This window comes from Tauraco erythrolophus, chromosome 4 (genome assembly GCF_009769465.1).
Source record: "Tauraco erythrolophus isolate bTauEry1 chromosome 4, bTauEry1.pri, whole genome shotgun sequence".
NCBI lineage: Eukaryota > Metazoa > Chordata > Aves > Musophagiformes > Musophagidae > Tauraco > Tauraco erythrolophus.
In genome coordinates, this window is record NC_141468.1 from 18,471,910 (window position 1) to 18,491,521 (window position 19,612).

Consider the following 19,612-nt stretch of genomic DNA (forward strand, 5'->3'; position numbering starts at 1 on the left):
AATGTGTGTTTGAATTGCATTGATAAGTTGCAAGGTATAGTCAGAATTAAAAAATGAAAGATTTTACTAAAAAAAAAAAAAGACGAGAATGACAATGCTGTTGTTCAGCATTTAAGCCACATGCAACTACATAACACTCCCAGCAGAAAACATCTCCTTGGACACTGAAAATATCTTGTCTTGATATCTCGGTTTGATGATAACGAAAAGTCCAATGTCTTCTAACATTCAGGTATTATTGCAACACAACTGCTAAACTAGCTTTCTAGAAAAAGCACAGAGAATTTATCAGTCATTGTGAACACATATATATGTCACTCCTCTCTTTTCCAACACAACTTAGATTACATTGCTCCAAGATGCATTTTAATGACTACAATGTTTTTTAAAAAAAATGACACAATGCAATAAGACATCTAAAACTATACTGAAGCCATCGGGAAAAAAAAACCACCTAAAATTTTAAAATACTTGTCAATTTGACTAAAATGCATATTTACTCAATATCCTTGAGGTTTTATTTTTTCCTTCTCCCCATTGGAGGAACAAAGTCTATAGTAATTGTTCAATGTTACTCTGGCTGTAGGCAGCTTCTTTACAGTTTTCCTCGATTCCCCTTGCAAACAGTTTCATTAACTGGCAGTGAACCCTGAAAAACATGGAAATCACTAATAAGAAATGAGTACTACACATTTAATTCTAATAATCCATGAATTTCAAGCAGTTGGACAAATTTCCTTGCTCCAGACTACAGAAACTGCTCTCTTATTCTTGGTACAATCCTCCCCTGCAAAGAATCCTGGATGCTTTTGTGTATCCATCACTTCTGTTATTCCTCTTTTCCACACAAGAAGTTCTATAGAGCACTTAGATGAGCTGATCTTATACAATATTTATAAAAATCACTTTGGACTGCTGAGTGATTATGATTTAATGGAAAACACTTGCATGTAAATATTTTGTATGGTGTTTTTAGTTCCCTTTGTTCTAGAAACAACAAAAAAACCCCAATCAACCAAAAAAAACCCTGAACGACAAAAAAAAAACAAAAACAACTTGAAATTTCACAAGCCTCTACTCCCTTCTAATTTGATTATTTGTGCAACTGCAAACTTCTTTCTTCATATGCCAAGGCTGGAGATAAGACTGCTGTGTGTCAAAAACCACAAACTATGGGACACACTCAGTATTTCTGTAAGACAAAGATACTTAAGCCTAAATTTAACAGGAAAAGCTATTGCTCAGAGTAATGAGGTACTCCACTCATTTAAAAAACAAATCCTCCCAACACCACCTTCAGTTTCAGGACTTCCACCATGTAATATCAGTACCTAAGAAGTAAGTAGAACTTCAAAGGTAGGGCCATCCACCTGTCTCAGTGCTTCATTTACAACATACATGGTTGGAGTATTCTCTGGAAAGGACTCAAAAAAAGTAACCAAAAAAAAAAGTTTATTATCAGAAGACCGAAATTTGCTACGCAGAAGCTCTTTTTTGGGATGTCTTTATAAGCACCTTTACAATCAGTGGAAAAGCTTAGTATGTTTTCTGGCACATGGAGAGAAATATCGATGCTTACCTCACTTCAATTGCTGAACTGTCCAGAGTTTCTCCATCACAATTCCAGGTGCTATTAGCAATATTACAGCAACAGGCTGGATGATCTCTGCAGAACTGGCCAAAACGTTTCTTTCCTATGTCCGTGACGTTACTTTCGTTGTCTTCTAAAATCTTTGATGTAAATTGAAAACTCTTCACCCGATAAACATCTACAAATGAGAAGTCAAACTACAAACAAAAAAATAAATCAAACCAGGCAATTAGTTAAATACATTTGATGTATAAAGTAACTCAGCATGCAGCATTTCGTATTCTAGAAAGTCTGTTCACTCCAATTTTCTAAAGAACCTTACCTGAGGCATAGAGTGATCTTCAGTTTTAAAAAAACTGCACAAGTCAGGAACAATAAAGCAAAAACGGAACCTTACTTGGTCCCCTTCAAGTAGCTGCAGTGCTGGCACTTTACAGACAATCAGGTAACAATCTCTGAGATTCCGAATAAACGGGGTATAAAAACTATTAAAAACCCATCAAAAATATTTTAACATGGAATCAAAGTCAAAAAGGTTTGGATTGGATCTTTGTACCATTCTCAGGACCTGTTCAACTACAGTCATTAAGACACATGAGCTTTTCTGAAAGCCTTCTGCTTCTGCATTTGGAAGAATGCCCTGAAGGTGAGAATCCCCCAGCAGAGTCATCAAATCACAGAGCTGGATGTATGTGAAAATAAGAATAGAGGGCAATATTATTACATTCCAACAAAATAAAAATAATTTTAATTAGTTAATTTAGCTAGAAAAAAGTAGGATAATTAAGAGATTGCTCTTATAACAGAGCTTACAGATTTATACTACAACATAGCACAAATGCTTTAAAATAGGCTTTGTAAATGAAATGAATTTGTAAATGAATTTGTAAAAAATTGGAGGGTGCTCCCACCTGCCCTGAAAGCAGCTTAACTGATACGGACTTAAACATTGAGCAAGTTGTAATAAATAACAGACATGTCATTTAGCAAAGGCAATGGAGAATGTCTGTGTGCATCTATGGCAGGGGAGTGGCAAGGAAGCAAAAGCCAATAAAGAAATGGTTTACTCAAACAGTCTGTATTGACGTAGAGTGATCTTTTTCTTTTCACATTTTCTTCAGTTTTCAACAGGGTTTCTCACTATTATGGTACGCTCTGACCTGGGACGAGGACATATGTACAACCCCACATTTAATCTACACCGCAAAACCAACATATCCCAGAGAGAAACAGGGGGGAAGCACTGGAAGGGGAATGACCACAGAGGCAATCACAAAAAGCATCAGAGTTGAAGACCTCCTAGGTCTGAAGTTCCCTCAGCTTTTAACCATAAACAAACTGAAGCTGTCAAACTCCACACTTGGAAGCAGTGGCTCACGGATACAATGAGGCTCCCTAAGCAGTGTGCTAGTCCACACTGCTTAGTTGCAAAGACTGGTACCCACGGCTTCACAGGGCCACCCGTGAATGCTCTCATGTCTCAAGTCTAAGCAGAACATAGTCTCTTGAGGAATGTTGAAGCCAATTTGAAAGATAGGCAGGGAAGAGTTCAAATAATCAAAAATATCAAGGGAACAGTAAGAGTGAGTGGGAAGGAGAGAAGGGAAGAAGAGGAGACTAAGAATAGCAGGAAGGAGGAATACAGACACATGCACACAGTGTCCCAGGGAATGGTAATGAGGAAATACAGGAAAGAGAATCTATATGAATTCTTCTATAGAGGAGGAAGAACAGCTTCATAAACCAGTAAGATTTATTATTGCTTTTATAACTAGGTATGACATTAGCCCATTGTTCAGGCAACTTCCAGAACATGTTAGTAATACCAGGTCGTGACAAGTATTAAGTGTGTGTATTCACACTGTAGCTCTGGTTTCAACAGATACTACAGTCCAAAAGAGGGATGAATCTTCCCTTGCAATTTATCCTGACAGCTACAAGATAGGCAAGGAGTAATTTTGAAGCTGAATGCATAAAGCTCATACCCTGGTCACATATATGTAGTAAAATCCTGCTAAAAACCTGCAGTTTACAATCAAACTGCAGTTCTGGTAACTTTCTTCTAAACCACATTTTAATACAGTTTAGAAAAAGTGATTTATTTACTACATCATCTACCCCAGTTACTGAGAGCAGTTTCATGACAAATACATGGGGTCACAGCTGTGATAAAATCACTTTAAACATTGTACAAACAGCAAATATGCAGAAAATGTTATGAAATAGAATTCACTTAGCAGAAGTGGAATTTTGTTAGAATGCCATGGCCGAAGACCTGACTTAGCTAAAATGATCTTTTATTTTTTTTAAATGGTACACATGCTGAGATTATATCACTCAAAATGTATAAACTTTCTTCTTTTTTTCAAAAAAAACACCCTTCTTTGTAGATACTCTTTTTTGTCATATGAGAATATTGATATTTACAACGTGGGCTAACTCTGGAGAATTCGTTGTCAAAGTAACACGTACCTGATCATCTTGGTTCGTATGTCTGACAAGATACCGTAGAAAATCAAATCTGGAGCATTTACGAACTAGAATGAGGTCAGCTGAACCATCTGCCAAATGAGCTGCTGGTGAAAGACCTTTTGGACTTCGTGGACAGGCACAGCTCATATTTACTGCATTAATGGCTAGAAATTTCCCTTTAATAACCTTCCATTCTTCTTCATCTTCTGAAACACATCAATAAACGCATGGAGATGGGTTATTACTGGATCTACTCACAAGAACACTAAAAGCGCAATCATTCTTGGCAACTGACAAGTTTTTACAGGGCATATTCATACACTGTGAATACATATCTAAAATAAACCGCATTTTAAAAAGTAATATTTTTCATATACTAACTGAGAAAGTTGCTTTCTCCCTTCACAGACCGTGATTATCTACTAAAACTGCTCACCATTTCTGACATATGCATGTCAAATTCAGGATCAGTGCTATTTGGGTAAACCCACAAAGCCTTAGGCAAGGACAAGACAGAGGCATGTTCCAACTCTTGCAGTATGAAAGTTCGGAGGGATTTTTAACTTTTAAAAACTTCTATTCTTGCTCTTCAAAATGTTAATCTTACATAAACAATGATACAAAGACAGTGGTGTAGTATTTGGTTTCTAAATCAATATTTCTCATCTTCCTCAATCCCACGAATTGTATTTTAAAAAAAGACAAAAACAGAAGAGAAGACTTGAGGTTCAGCAAAGACCAGCAGACAGCAGATCAGCACTCTGTTTCCACCCCAACCCACCCTCAAATGCCTGAAGAGGAATACTATTAACAGAGTTAGACTGTCCTGTGTGAAAATCTTCAGAGATTTCTGGGAAATAATACAAAAGTCTGTTTTCAACAATGTGAAACTATTTGTTAGACATCAAACCTAGACTGAGCTTAAATGTGTGATGGCATCAATACTCCCAAGAAGCAGGGAATTTTCTAGAACAAAGAAACACTCTCCGGCACTGTATAGAATTGTCATCTAAACTGTATTTTCTTGAATATGGACAAAAGTAGATAAAAAATGCCTTTGCATTTTTAGACTACACATAATCACCTTCCTCACTACAATAAAAAAAATGCCATAAGCAGTCATAACACTCGTTTTCTCCTCTTAATACAAGTAGACTCAGGTATTTCAAGGGAACTCCACAGAAGCAGTGATTGCAGAATAGTCTATGGAGATATACGTGGTTCTAAGACTGGAGTTCAGGAATGAAGTGCCATTGTTGATGATAGGGGTAAAATTAAGGAATGAACAAAGAACTATAAGGTTTGTTTATATAAGTTTGTTAAAAAATGTTTGATTATCAAACAATAGCAAAGTAGAGCTTTTGAGGCATATTAACTGATAGTGACTCAGAAATCTAGCATTATCCAGTTCCCCACATTTGGATTAACTTCTAGTTAAGTTCAAGGTGCTTCTTTGATGAGACTATAGATGACATTTATGCTATATACTTCATGTCCTGAAATTCTGATATTCTTTACTGTCTCAGTTTCAGGAACTTCATGTTTAGAGAATCTTACAATTGTTTAGGTAATTTTGGACCTAAATTCTATGCACTTATTTTGAATTGATCTCTTCCAAGCTTCATACATCAGAAAAGAAGACAAAAATTCTGTAACTGTTCTTTGCTTTTTGAACTTTTCTTACTTCCTTGAATTTTTGTTTATTGGAACTTCTTACTACCCATTCTTTAGTAACAGAACCAAGAAAAACAGAATTCCAGGAAAAGTATAATAGAATTATAATGTGAAAAAATACTTCAATGAAACTAAAAACTTCATTCTTTTTCCATCTAGACTATCCTCTCTATGTCCTGATAAACAAATCAGTAATAATGAGAAAAAAACACAGCTCTTAAATTCAACATTTTCACATCATTTGCCAGAGCGGTTTTAGCATCAACCATGCTTGCTTTGCTGCTGATATTTTATGTGGCTTTCAAACAGGACATTACAGAAAGAAAGAATTTAAATCCGACTAAAAATGTGTATTTTAAGAGAGATGAGAAAGACAAACATCAAACTAGAGAATGACTTTGCTCAGGCTGCAGGCAAATGATGAGGCCCTGCTCCGAGATGAAGGTGCCTGAACAGAACAAACTACTGGAACTGGAAACATTTACGTCCAGAACTACACAAGTGCTTATTTACAAAACAAGCAGGCATTTGCTGATATACAAACAACAAAATGAAAACCCCCCTCTTTACTGATAGATCCTTTTGCTGTTTACCTGAGAAGCACTAATAATTTGGTCTGCAGTGCATCTCGATATGCATTAACTTTTGAAATATGCTCGCTGTAATAAATAAGTCTCAAATTACTTAAGGTAGAATGTATTACTGTAATGGATTGTTTTTGCCTGATGGAAAAGTGCTGTTCAGTATAAATTTCAGCATGTTACTCAAAAAAAGCCCTGCTGTTCAAGTAAGAACAAAGTCAGGATTTTTACCGCATTTTAAATGACCAACTGTTTTCATAGCCATTCTGCAGGGTGCGTCACTGTAATACCGCGCATTATCCACCCAAAGTATCTGCCGTACCATAGAGCGATCATAAGCAGGGAGAGTACAAACGGCGCTCATTCCAACTGCCTGTCATGCATACGGACACTGGAAGTTGCTGAAACCAGCACAAAGTGCTAGCGCTCAAAGTTTACCCAGCACGTGCACAGACTTCTTCTGCGTACCACAGAGAAATACGTCCAGTGCCAGTCAACGCACACGTCCCTCTGACCCCACCTGAACTGTACACAAACCAAGCAGGCACAACGAAGGAGCCCGCCAATACACTCTGCTGAGTAAAAAGCTTATCCGAGATGGTGATTTAAAACCCTTTTTATTGCAAATCAAAAGCAGACGATTGTTATTGTTTGCTTACCAGTACTGCATGGAGAAGAGACCAGACTGCAAAGAAAGCCAGCTACCGGAAGTAAAATGGACTTAAGTAAACAACATCCTACATAATCAGATGCTTAATGTCTTGTGCAATGCTGGCTAAAGCACTCTTGATTGCTCACTAACGTGTAGCTTCCTTCTGCCTTTGCTGGATCAAAACTAATAAAATGGCAGATTTAATAAAAAAACAAATAGCAAAATCCCAAACGCAACAAAACAAAAAAATCCCACAAACAAAAGATAAAAGGTTGGCAATTTCTACCTACAGTTATTTCTCAAATCAGCAGATTTTTTTCTTTCCAAAAAACCTGCTATCAGACTTAGCTCCTAAGAATATATTATGTACAGCTATTTCTTTAGCTGAATCTGGGCATCACCTAACAAAACTCAAGAAACATGCCAATGTGGTCATCTGTTGACTACATCAAAGATTTGAAAGCAGTAGCTAGGATGAAAGCGGGTGTAACAGGAGTTTGAGTTGGCATAGAAATCTATACACAGTCTTTATGCTACCAATGAATTTCTATAGTATGATGATACTTTCTGCTAACAAACAGCTAGAACCTGGCACAGATACTGTGCAAAATAACTGTAATTATAAGATAATCTAGGTCAAAAGGACCAAGGTTTATGTCAAGAAAATTATGGTTTTATGCACTGGGGTTTACAAGAAAAATAAAAAATAAATAAAAAAGAGTAAAAGCAGAAACAAGCACTCATGGGAAGGTTGCCTGCTGTTTAAGAGAGGTTTATCCAAGACAATGAACAGAGACCAGAGAAGAAACTTGTCCAACGGAATCTGTGTATCTTACTCCAGCAAGGCCATGAGTCCATCAATATCGGTGCTTCCCATTAGGATGTAGCAGTCAGACATCGAGAGATACAGCTAGGAGGATGACTGCACAGAATCCAGTATATTGACAGTTGTTTTAACAAAAGGAAGGAAATGTTATGCCTGTAAAAAAAGCCATGGAAGTGTGTGAAGGGGTTGGAATGAGGGGGAAAAAGAGAATATGGATAGCACAAATAGAGAAATCTCATTTATACTGAGTATTGGTGGGGTATTGTACAGAAATATTTAAGTCCACTAGATTGGTTATTAGTTGTCCAAGTTCACTGCCTCATATTTATTTAATAAACAGCTTTACACAGGGTAACTTCTGTGCTAACATACACAAATTTTTCATCCTATCTATTCCAAAAGTTATATTAATGAAGTGCTTCCTTCTATACTACCTCACAGTTTATCAGCTAAGTCCTTTTCACAAAAAGAACACAGAGTCCGAGCTCACAGCATATATCTTTCTTAAAGAAAGGAAACTCAACACATTGAAATCGTGCCTGACAAATTTGGTGGCCTTATATGATGGGGTTACAGCATTGGCGGATAACGGAAGAGCAACTCATGTCATCTACCTGGACTTGTCCAAAGCATTTGACACTGTCCTGCATGACATCCTTGTCACTAAGTTGGAGAGACATGAATTTGACAGATGGACCACTCGATGGATAAGGAACTGGCTGGATGGTTGCACTCAGAGTTGCAGTCCATGGCTCGATGTACAAGTGGAGACCAGTGGCGAGTGGCGTTCCTCAGAGGTCAGTATTGGGGCTGGTGCTGTTTAACATCTTTGTTGGAGACATGGACAGTGGGATTGAGTGCAGCTTCAGCAAGTTTGCTGATGACACCAAGCTGTGTGGTGTGGTTGACATGCTGGAGGGAAGGGATGCCATCCAGAGGGACCTTGACAGGCTGGAGAGGTGGGCCTGTGAGAACCTCATGAAGTTCAGCACGGCCAAGTGCAAAGTCCTGCATGTGGGTCAGGGCAATCCCAAGCAAAAGTACAGGCTGGGAGGAGAATGGATTGAGGGCAGCCCTGAGGAGAAGGACTTGGGAGTGCTGGTTGATGAGAAGCTTGACATGAGCCGGCAATGTGCGCTGGCAGCCTAGAAAGCCAACTGTGTCGTGGGCTGCATCCAAAAAGCGTGGCCAGCAGGTCGAGGGAGTGATTCTGCCCCTCTACTCTGCTCTCATAAGACCCCACCTGGAATACTGTGTTCAGCTCTGGGGTCCCCAACACAAGAAGGACATGGAGCTGGTGGAGTGGGTCCAGAGGAGGGATATGAAGATGATCCGAGGGCTGGAGCACCTCTCCTCTGAAGACAGGCTGAGAGGGTTGGGGTTGCTCAGCCTGGAGAAGAGAAGCCTCCTGGGAGACCTTCTAGCAGCCTTCCAGTACCTAAAGGGGGCCTACAAGAAAGCTGGAGAGGGACTTTTCCCAAGGGCATGTAGCGATAAGGCAAGGGGCAATGGCTTTAAACTGAAAGAGGGCAGATTTCGATTAGATCTAAGGAAGAAATTTTTACAATGAGAGTGGTGAGGCACTGGAACTTGTTGTCCAGAGAAGTTGTGGCTGCCCCATTCCTGGAGCTGTACAAGGCCAGTTTGGAAGAGGCTTTGAGCAACCTGATCTAGCGACAGATGTCTCTGCCCATGGCGGGCGGGTTGGAACTAGATGATCTTTAAGGTTCCTTCCAACCACAACCATTCTACAATTCTATGAAATATACAAGTAATTAGTATAATTTTATCAGAATTTTCTGAGGTTTGGGTGGAGGAGACACCTTACATATTTTTCACATATTTACTTGTATTTTCCTTAAACTTAAAGAAACAATGGATTATCTAGTAACTCGTGTTTAAAAAAAACCCAACAACACAAAACTTGAATTGATACATTCTGAGAAATAATGTTTTGTATAACACTCCATCATCTTACTTGTTATGACAAATTACCTTCATGTTTTAATCCATGTTCCTTGTGCTGTTCTGCCAGCTGTTGCTCACTTTTCTTGCAAATGTAACATCTGAAAACAAAAATACCATTCAGTTTCTGTAAGCAAAACTACTATTCAGTTTAACTCTTTTGTTCTACCCAGTCATTACTGGACCTTCTCCCAGCACAATATGCAGCATGGCACTGACAACCCTGACGTGGCATGAATCATGCAGCCCTGCAGGCAGTTTAGGTACTTAAGTACAGTGCTGAAGATTACTGGATGTCAGAAATAACAGCATTACAGAGCCATAAGATCACACAGTTTGGAAGGGACTTCTGATGTGGTCCAAATCTCTGCTCAAAGCAGGTCTTATAGGATGAGGATGTTCAGTGTCTTGTTCAGTCAAGTTTTGAATATTTGCAAGGGTAGAATCCACAAGATGTCTGGGCAACCTGTTCCAATACTTGACTGCTGTAACAGTGAAAGACACTGACATACTGGAGCCAGTCCATCTCACAAGTACTGAGCAGAGTGAAAGAATGACTTCTCCTGAACTGCTGGCTTCTCTTTTGCTTAGAAAGCCCAATATATGGTTGGCCTTCCTTGCTGCAAGGACATACTGCTGACTCAGATACAGCTGTGGTCCTCCAGGATCCTGAAGTACTTTTCAGCAGAGCTGCCTTCCAGCCAGTCAGTACTGCTGCATGGGACAATTCCACCCCAGATACATCATGTTTGCTTCTCCTGAAGTTCAGGAGGTTCCTATCAGCCATTTCTTCAGCCCACTAAGGTGCCTCTGAACAGCAGCCCTGACTTTCAACATGTAAACCGCTCCTCTCAATCTGGTATAATCCATAAAACTGCTGAGAGTGCACTCTCTGCCATGGCCCCAGTCATTAAAGATGTTGTACAGTATTAGCCCCAGTATTGATGCCTGAGGGACACTGTTAGTAGTTGGCTGCCAGTTGGACTTGGTACTCATGATCTTTCTAGGTAGTCTAGCTAGTTTTCCACTTAACTAGTCCACACCTCATCAATTTGATTTTAAGAATACTACAGGAAACAGTACCAAAGACCTTGCTAAATCAAGATAGGTAACCCTCACTCTTTCCCCCTCATCCTCAGGCTCGAGGACCTGTAAGGCCTGGGGCTAGACTACATCAGTGAAAACTGGAGCAAAGCAGTCATTTTCCAGCCTTTTTCATATCTTTTATTATTACGTTCCCCACACCACTAAGCAGCAGGCCCACAGCTCCTTTACCTTTTGTTATGATTGGTAAACTTATTACAAAGGGATTATATAACTACGACTCTTCATATCCCTCATTGATTTCAATTCCACCTGAGCTTTGGCTTTCTCAGTTCCATCCCAGCATGTTTAGGCAATGTCTCTGTGTCCTTCCAAAGTAGCCCATTCCACTTCCATCTTCTCTACTTCTCAGATGCCTGCTCACCCTCATTGGTTTTCTATCATGCTTACTCAAGTTTCTGCAGATCAGAATGGACTGTTCTTGTCCTTTGAGGATGCACCGACCAACTCCAGGGCAGCCTCCCATGGAATCTTGCCAAGATTCCTGAATAAACCAAAATCTGCTCTCCTGAAGTTCAGGGCTGCAATTCTACTTTTTGTCTTGCTTACTTCTCTCAGGATTTTAAACTGTATAATCTCACAGTCACCACTGCCAAGACTGCCCTCAACCATCACATCCTTCACTTTCCTTTTCTGTAACAAGACCAGCAGAGCATTTCTCCTAGGCAGCTTGTCAATCATCTGCATGATCGCTGTCATCAACACACCCCAGGGTTTTCCTGAATTGCTTGTGTCCATCCTTATTGCCCTTCCAGTAATTATCAAGATGTGTAAAAACCCCCGTGAGGTGTCAGGCACTCTTTACTCCCTGACCAAGACCTGGATGACAGATTTCTTCCTCTGGATCTTCTCCTGTATCAAAGCACCTGATGGATCAGGGTAGTTGCTCTGGCTAGTACTGGAGGCTGTAATCTGTTGCATGTTACAGCACTATTATTACAGCACAGTCTCGAGAAGTTCCATGTAGTTTCTGGCTCCTCTGTATCCTGCTGTGCTGTTTGCTGCTGTGACAACTACTATATCTCTGATAGCTACATTCATGTATGAAGCGGAACAATAAATACTAGTGCATAACTTCAAGCAGGTGAAAGCAAAGAGAAAGGAAGGAACACAGAGATTAAGGTAGGCTCTCTTTTAGGAGAAACAAGCAAAGAATATCACACAGAATTTATATAGCATAGTAGTAGTCTATAAAAAAAAAAATATCCCACAGGATAAATAGGCTTATTCCTGAGAGGGCCAATCCTCAGGACAAGCCACGCCAGCTGTTGTCACTGCACTAAAATAATCTCTAAAATCACTAGATCCAATTGCAATGTGAATGTTTGAAAATTTTTGATTAATTATTTCCATTTGCAGAAGTTACAAGGCATCCAGGCTTTTCACTTATTAGCAGTAACACAGCATAGCACCCTTGTCACCTTGTAACTGGGTACTGCACCATTATACTTTCCTGCATTTGTGGGGGTGGGACCAGCTAACAAAATTTTATTACATTTTGTTTACTGAGATGATAACATGAGGTGTTCTCTTTAACAAGTCAATAAACTTTTAAAAGCTTGTCTCTTTCAGAGTAAGTGTTCTGAGGTTAAAAACATTTCTGTGACTTCTGTTTATGTACAAGCCTTTTGAAATAGTTCATGTCAAATATCCAGAGATAAACATGAGCCTACCCTGTTCTGCAGCTATCTTTATCTCGTGGAGATCCCAGTGTGTGTTTTGCTGGTTGAAATGAAATTGTTCCTTCATAGTAATGATGAGTAAGAAAAGTCTTGAAGCCTACATAAAAAGGGTATTAAGCAGCATTAAGTCACTATAAATATGCAATGCGACCACCTCTGCATACATCCCTTGATTGTTCCTCTCTTTTCTTCTCTAAGGACTGCAAAACAATAGCTGCTCTCCTCAAGCTCTTTGTGTTATGAAGTTTTAGACTTTAAAGGACAAGGAAATACAGTCCCCAACTTTAATATTAGTCATTAGTGCCATTACTTTGCTTGACATCTTTAAGAGCCAACTAAGCATTTTAGCTGTACATCACTGCTGAATGTTAAAAAGTCTAAACTACACAAATTCTGCTTTTGTATCTTCTTTCCCTAAGACAAAATAAATCAAATAAGGCAAAAAAAATATCTTCCAGTAACATAGGATTTCTCCAAATACTAGCTAACTAGGCTAAACCACTCAGCTCTCTTTACAATCAGTGCTGAAAGAACGACAATATTAATAATTCATTTCATCAGTCAAGTGTCCAAGACAGAGGAGTGCCTATTTCTCTCTGATTGATAAGAAAGTAAAAATTATTAGCACAGAAAAGATACTACTTTTTAGGCAGCTATCACTGTGTGACATAGAGCAACACATTTCTATTAACAACACCAAACAGCACTAGCAATTTCATTAAGAAAAAAGCTTATTAAACAAATTTGAATTAGGGTGGCTTCCAACATAATTCGTAACAGTTCAATATAAACTTTTTAGTTCTTTACAAAGCTCACAAAATACTTAATATTTTAACTATCAATTCATTTATTAACTGTGCTACATAGTCAAATTCAACACAACTTTAATGAGCACACTGTTAATGTTATCCACCAAGTTATGGAACTTTACATAATGTGATCCAATGTACTTGGTACCACAAGGAATCTAAAATCAGGTTCAATCTGCCTCTTATGTTTAAAAGCTTCAGAGAGGCTTGGTTTGGAGAGAGCACATCAACTGCTCCAATACATTTATGTGCTGACAAAAGAAGGTAATAATTACACTTGTTACCTGAGTAATCATATCTTATCGGGCCCATCCACCGCTTCTTTTCACTATCTTTTAATATATCTCCATAAAAACCATAACCCAGCAGTGATACAGAGTACTTCAAAAATGTGTTGTTATGATGTACAGAAGAGACATCCAGAGGCTGACAGTCACCTATGAAGATTAAAAGTGTAAGGTTCTATTAAAGCTGATTTTGTTTGCAGCTACAAACATGATAGCAACCTTAATGTTAAAGATTTTTTAAAATAAAAAAAAAATGTTGTATTTATATCATAAGACATATATGTCATATATCCATATATATTTCTTATACATGCAGAAAGGGAAAACTTTTTAATACTAATTTAATTTAATATTAAAAAAAAACATTAAGCACTAAGTGAGAAGAAAGGTTGGTGTGCTAAAAATTTATAAAGCAGAATTTACATTCATTCACCATGTAGCAGTAGGAGAGGATGTTATAGAAGAGATCAATGTAGTTATCTGTACATCTACCGGATACTACTTAATCCTGTATGTCATACTAACAGAGGATAATTCAAGCTGGAAGGGGCCTTAGGAGGTTTCTCATCAAATCTCCCACTCAAAGTGGGCTCAGCTATGAGGTCAGATCAGGTTACTCAGAGCTCATCCAGTCAAGTCCTGAAAACAACCCAAAGAACAGAGAGTACACCTCCTCTCTGATGTCCTTATAGCGTAAGCTTTGGAGTGGTGGGGGGTTTTGGGTGGTGGTGTTTCTTCTCTTGTTTGTTTGTTGTTGGTTTTTTTTGTTGTTTTGTTTGGTTTGTGTTTGTTTTTCCTTTCTTTTTTTTTTTTTTGTTTTGTTTCACTTTATGCCAATTGTCTCTCATCCTTCCACTACTGACAACTGTGAAGAACCCTTTATGTAAGTGAGAAACACCCTTAAAAAAATCTAAATACATGTGTATGTATGCACATTTAATAATCCAGCTAAAGTACTATGAAATACTAAATCCATTTCTCTCTCTAATCCTAGTCCAATGGCCTAAACTCTACATAGGCTGAACGGATTTAACCACAGGTTAGTAACAGAGAAGCACATGTGTAACAGAGAAGCACCTTTGCAACACCAGCTCCTAAAACTGCCACTGTTAAGCACTCAATAAACAAGTAATAATGAAGTAACTGTCACTTGGAAATTCTATCCTTCATGCTTATGCAACATCATTATAACTGAAGGCTAGCTTGAACAATTTTTCAGATTCAGTATTAAGAACTGGGTGACTATGATTCTTCAGTATATGACAAGACAGGATGATCATCACAAACCACAATGCACTGAATATGCCAAGCTGTCTCCTTCAGCCCCCGTGAAGTTCAGGGACTCCATTACTAGCGGACTTTGAGAAGCAGCAATGTCAGCAACCCTACTGACAACAACATATCAAAAAGCATTTATTTAAAAGTAGTTGTTTTCCTCCCTAGTTCCTCCTCAAATATATGACTTAGAGATCGCAAAAATGGGGGATTATCAGCTAATTCCAGTCAAGCAGAAGCTGTACTTCTAACTTTGCATGGAAGCATTGAATTGCACAGGACAATTGGACAACTAGTACAAATGCTACTATTCAAACGTCATAGCTTAGTCTCTAAGAGAGAGAAATAGTCCAATAATTTACACTGCTTATTGTATTTTACTGCTATTTTCAAAGCATGCCAGAATGCATGAAAACTTAAGCAGCAGATACAAAATTTCAAAATGTTATGATCCCTTGAAAACAATGAATTACAGTAGAGAAAGTAATTAATATTTAACCTCCTGTATTCAAAATCAGAGACTTAAATCCCAGACAAAAACTTCATATTTCAACTCAGCCATTATGTTCAAATTATATTGTTTCACAGACATATCGAAAGAACTAAATGAAATTATTTTTTTCTGCTATTTTAATATTTTTCATAACAAAACAGCGAAATGTAACCACCCACCTACAATAATATGAAGAGCTGATGTTACTGGATCAGAAATGCCAACAGTTGAATAGCATATGCAATCTGTTGATCCTGAAAAATAAGAAACTAGAGATGAATTCATATCTTTTCAAAACAAGTATTATTGGCATGGTCCTCCAAATAAAGGCATTATGTTCCTTTGGCCTCCCTCTTTCTATTTTTGAAATAAAGCAAATATAAGGATACAAATATTATAATTTAAATTGTAACGTTTCCTCCCATAAAGAGTAGAATTTATTTCTCTCCATACAAAGTACAAAGATTTTCACTATATAAGCAATAAATATATAGCAGTTAGTGAAAGGAAATAAGTTAATTTACACGAAAAATTTCAAGATGAAAAGTTGAATGGTCTCGTGGCTTTTTGAAGAGTGATCTAAATTCCAGACTGTCAACATCCCCTCCTCCAGCTGCATCTTAAACCAGAAATTCTTGCTTAGTTCTATTATTTGAAAATTAGTAAATATTTGCTTTCAGAAATTAGTTTATAGACAGGGGAGCAAAGTGAACGGAGAAGTGCCTTTACAGTCTTGAGCAAAATACGTACAAGAAGAAAGAGGTTAAGCTTTGGGTTTTACTTATATTCTGTCTTTGTTACTAACAACCTTCAGGCCACTCCTCACTCACTATGGTTACTCAGTATTTTAGGTGCTGTTTAGAGACAGCCAGTTCTCCCTGATCTCTATAAAAAATACAATCTAAGAACTAATGTAGGGCTCTGAATCCTACTCTGCAGCAGGGACTTGAAAGTCAGGACCAGATGTACCTGAAGCACCTAACTCCAAACTCATCTTTTAGTTTCTCCCATTCTTTCCCAGAAATTGAACTCCTTTGAAGTCAAGGCTGGATATTTGAAAACAAAAACATACTTTGTCCACATATATGTTCTCAGGTTTGCTACTGACACACTAGATGCAGAGCAGCTCAGATACAGAGTACTTCATTTCTGAGGCCTAATTAAAAATCTACTTTTGGTTCTTTGTCACTCTGAAAACAGTCGGGGCATATACAGTTATCAATAAGAGCAAAGAAGATCCTTTCCCATCCAACTCACTTCTCAGGAAACGGACACCACATCCCCCATCAGTGAGGAGTGTGAGAGAAGCTCCTACCAAGTAAACGCTACGCAGAAGCCTGCCACAGTGAACAAGAAACAGCTCCAGGAGCCAATTAAAGAGAATACAAATATAACTGAACTGCAGAGCAAAAGAAACGGTGTGACTAGAGAGATCTCTCTCTACAAGGTTGAGGTTCAAGATGGTGCGGGTGCACCATTACAAATATACGCTGTTGCACAGGAGACGGGACTCCAGTGTCCCTCGGTATCGTACCAGACAAGGTATGCAATGATGCTGTCATGCCAGTCGGAGTTTTATAGCAGAAAATATTAACTACAGTTCAGATACTGAAGCTACGCTTTACTGCCAAATTTTTCAGTTTAATTTTGCCTCCTACACTCATAGATTTCAATTAGGCAGAAAACAAAATTCTCACTACTTTTGAAAAGAAAAACAAATAAAAAAAACAGCCAGTAAAAGATCTGACCTGAACTTTTACTGCAGAATGTACAAGCCTAACATTTCATACAACCTTTCTCGTTTCTTCAAGATCTGTTTGCATTCTGTTGTTAAAATTACCTTAGTCACATTTGTCTTGATGTAAACAGAGCTTTCAAGTAGTCTTACACCATCGGTATGAGGAGAAGAGGGGAATTCACGTAAGCTGCATTTTAACATCAGAGGCTTAACCCCCTACGCTCTTCTGTAGTCAATTAAAAGCTGATTTATCTGTTGCACAATTTTACAGAACTTACTTTCATTTCTATTTGTTAACTAGCAAGGGAGTACTAAAATTAGATATGAAGTCTGAAATTAATTCCAGGATTCTAAAATGGGAGGCTGGGGAAGACACCAACAGTGTTTACCAGCTGCCAAATCATTCCTCTTTCTCAGACATGCCAGTGGAGTACCAACTACGAATAGTAAAATATCATTGGTTTTTTTTCCCCCTTCTTTCAGAGCCAACAGTATTTAGCAACAAAACCAGTCTCATTCTTTACATACATTTCAAGAGAACGTAACCAGTCATAACAACACATCAAGCACGAACCTAAAGGTACTAGTTTAAAGGTCACAAAAATGTTCATGATAACTAAGGATTTGAATCTCTGAGTACTCCATAATCAAACAGGAATTCTAGACCATTCGGTGGGTCTTGAATAGATTTGTAATCTACTATTGCTGAAACAGCACTCTGAGTAGATGCACACACAACTCCCACCAAAATCTGGCTTATTTCATCAGTATAAATATGATATGGAAAGCAGGGTTAGAATGTAAATATAGCTTAACGAATACTCCTTGATTAGTAGCTTCGGATTGCCAGAGCACTCACTTTGGGCAAGAAGCTTTCACAGAGCATGACTCTTGACTAATGTTAGGTGGTGGGTGTTGTTTGTTCTGGTTAAAACAACAGAAAAAACTATCTACATACTATGCCAGGTTTTCTTTGAGGATTTTTAAGGCAACCGCCTAACTGAGTGAAGGAAAATAAAAGGGCGTTTTATGGGTTGCACAGAACTACATGCAAATGTGAAGAAAGCAGTTGGACTGCTTGTTAACTAAGCGCTAATTCATTAAAAAAGAAAGATCTTCAGTGTGGAAACTAATTTTTGCATTGATGTACAAGGAGAGAAAAAAACTGGCACGTAAGGGAACGACTAAGTTTCAGGTTAAGACACTTAGAAGTAGCTACATGTGTACATGTGACACTGCAGACTACGTCAAAGCTTCCATTCTGGTCAAGGAGATCTTGTCAGGAATACTGACGGCAGCTTGAGCTTGATTCAAGGTACTCACACACAAGCCCCATTTGAAATGCCTTAGGGAATGAGACATCTGCACAAGACAGGCAGACGCAATGCAAGATCTACAGGCTCTACCGACTGTATTGACCAGATGCCCTCTGGCTACAACCTGAGTTTAGATGCCCATCTCACCTGCAGTCACCTAAAACGTTAAGCATGAAAATTTGAGTATCATCAACTTCAAACTGAAACTCACCCTAAGGAGAGTAACTCTGTTACCTAAACTGACACCAACCACCAGTGTTCAAGCATGGAAGATTACTCTGCTTGGCTTCCAACTGCTACTCCAGTACAATAGTTGTCTTGCACAGGGCTAGGACATTTCAATGATGGTGGCACCATACCACCATATGTAGACAGCCAAATCTCAAATTCCAAGTCTGAAATCTCACAGCTAAAGAAAGCTCTCGTCCCAGACATTTTGATATTAAGAGCCTGCTGAAAATATTACATGTATAGAGAGCACATCAACTAGTCTTTGTTAAAATAAGTATAATTACTTTGAATCTTTACCATGTACTGTAGAGTCCTGTTTCATTACCCATTTTCCCCAAAGTCGGCTTGTTATTAGGAGGTATCATACAGCCACATAGCTATTATACAGACAAGTTCTTCTACATTCTTTCCCTCTCCAGATTTAAACACTGTATTTTTTTTAAATAAATGAATTTAATGAATTAAAAAATTATCAAGGAAATTCTTCCTTTAATTAATCACAAGGAGAAATGATCAAGATATGTGATAAGATCTTGGTGATCTTATAGCAGCTTTCCAGTACCTAAAGGGGGTCTACAGGAAAGCTGGAGAGGGACTTTTTACAAGGGCGTGTAGTGATAGGACAAGGGGCAATGGATTTAAACTGAAAGAGGGCAGATTTACGTTAGATGTAAGAAAGAAATTCTTTACATTGAGGGTGGTGAGGTACTGGAACAGGTTGCCCAGAGAAGTTGTGGATGCCCCATCCCTGGAGGTGTTCAAGGCCAGGTTTGATGAGGCTTTGGGCAACCTGGTGTAGTGGAGGATTTCCCTGCCCATGGCAGGGAGGTTGGAACTAGATGATCTTTGAGGTCCTTTCCAACCCAAACCATTCTATGATTCTATGATTTAATTTATTACAGTGTGTACTCTTCAT

At 38.4% G+C, this 19,612-nt stretch overlaps 1 protein-coding gene across 1 annotated transcript in view; it reads right to left on the reverse strand.

Annotated features, from left to right (window-relative positions):
• Positions 1-552: 552 nt before the first annotated feature.
• LOC104383624 (ceramide kinase) overlaps positions 553-19,612 on the reverse strand; it is a 44,189-nt gene continuing 25,129 nt past the window's right edge. The window contains exons 7-13 of the mRNA XM_086610587.1: positions 15,591-15,665; positions 13,641-13,793; positions 12,539-12,644; positions 9,792-9,862; positions 4,064-4,269; positions 1,580-1,788; positions 553-649 (exon numbers count right to left, since the gene is read on the reverse strand). Coding sequence (XP_086466713.1) covers positions 553-649; positions 1,580-1,788; positions 4,064-4,269; positions 9,792-9,862; positions 12,539-12,644; positions 13,641-13,793; positions 15,591-15,665 — 917 coding nt within the window. The remainder of the gene's footprint in view (positions 650-1,579; positions 1,789-4,063; positions 4,270-9,791; positions 9,863-12,538; positions 12,645-13,640; positions 13,794-15,590; positions 15,666-19,612) is intronic.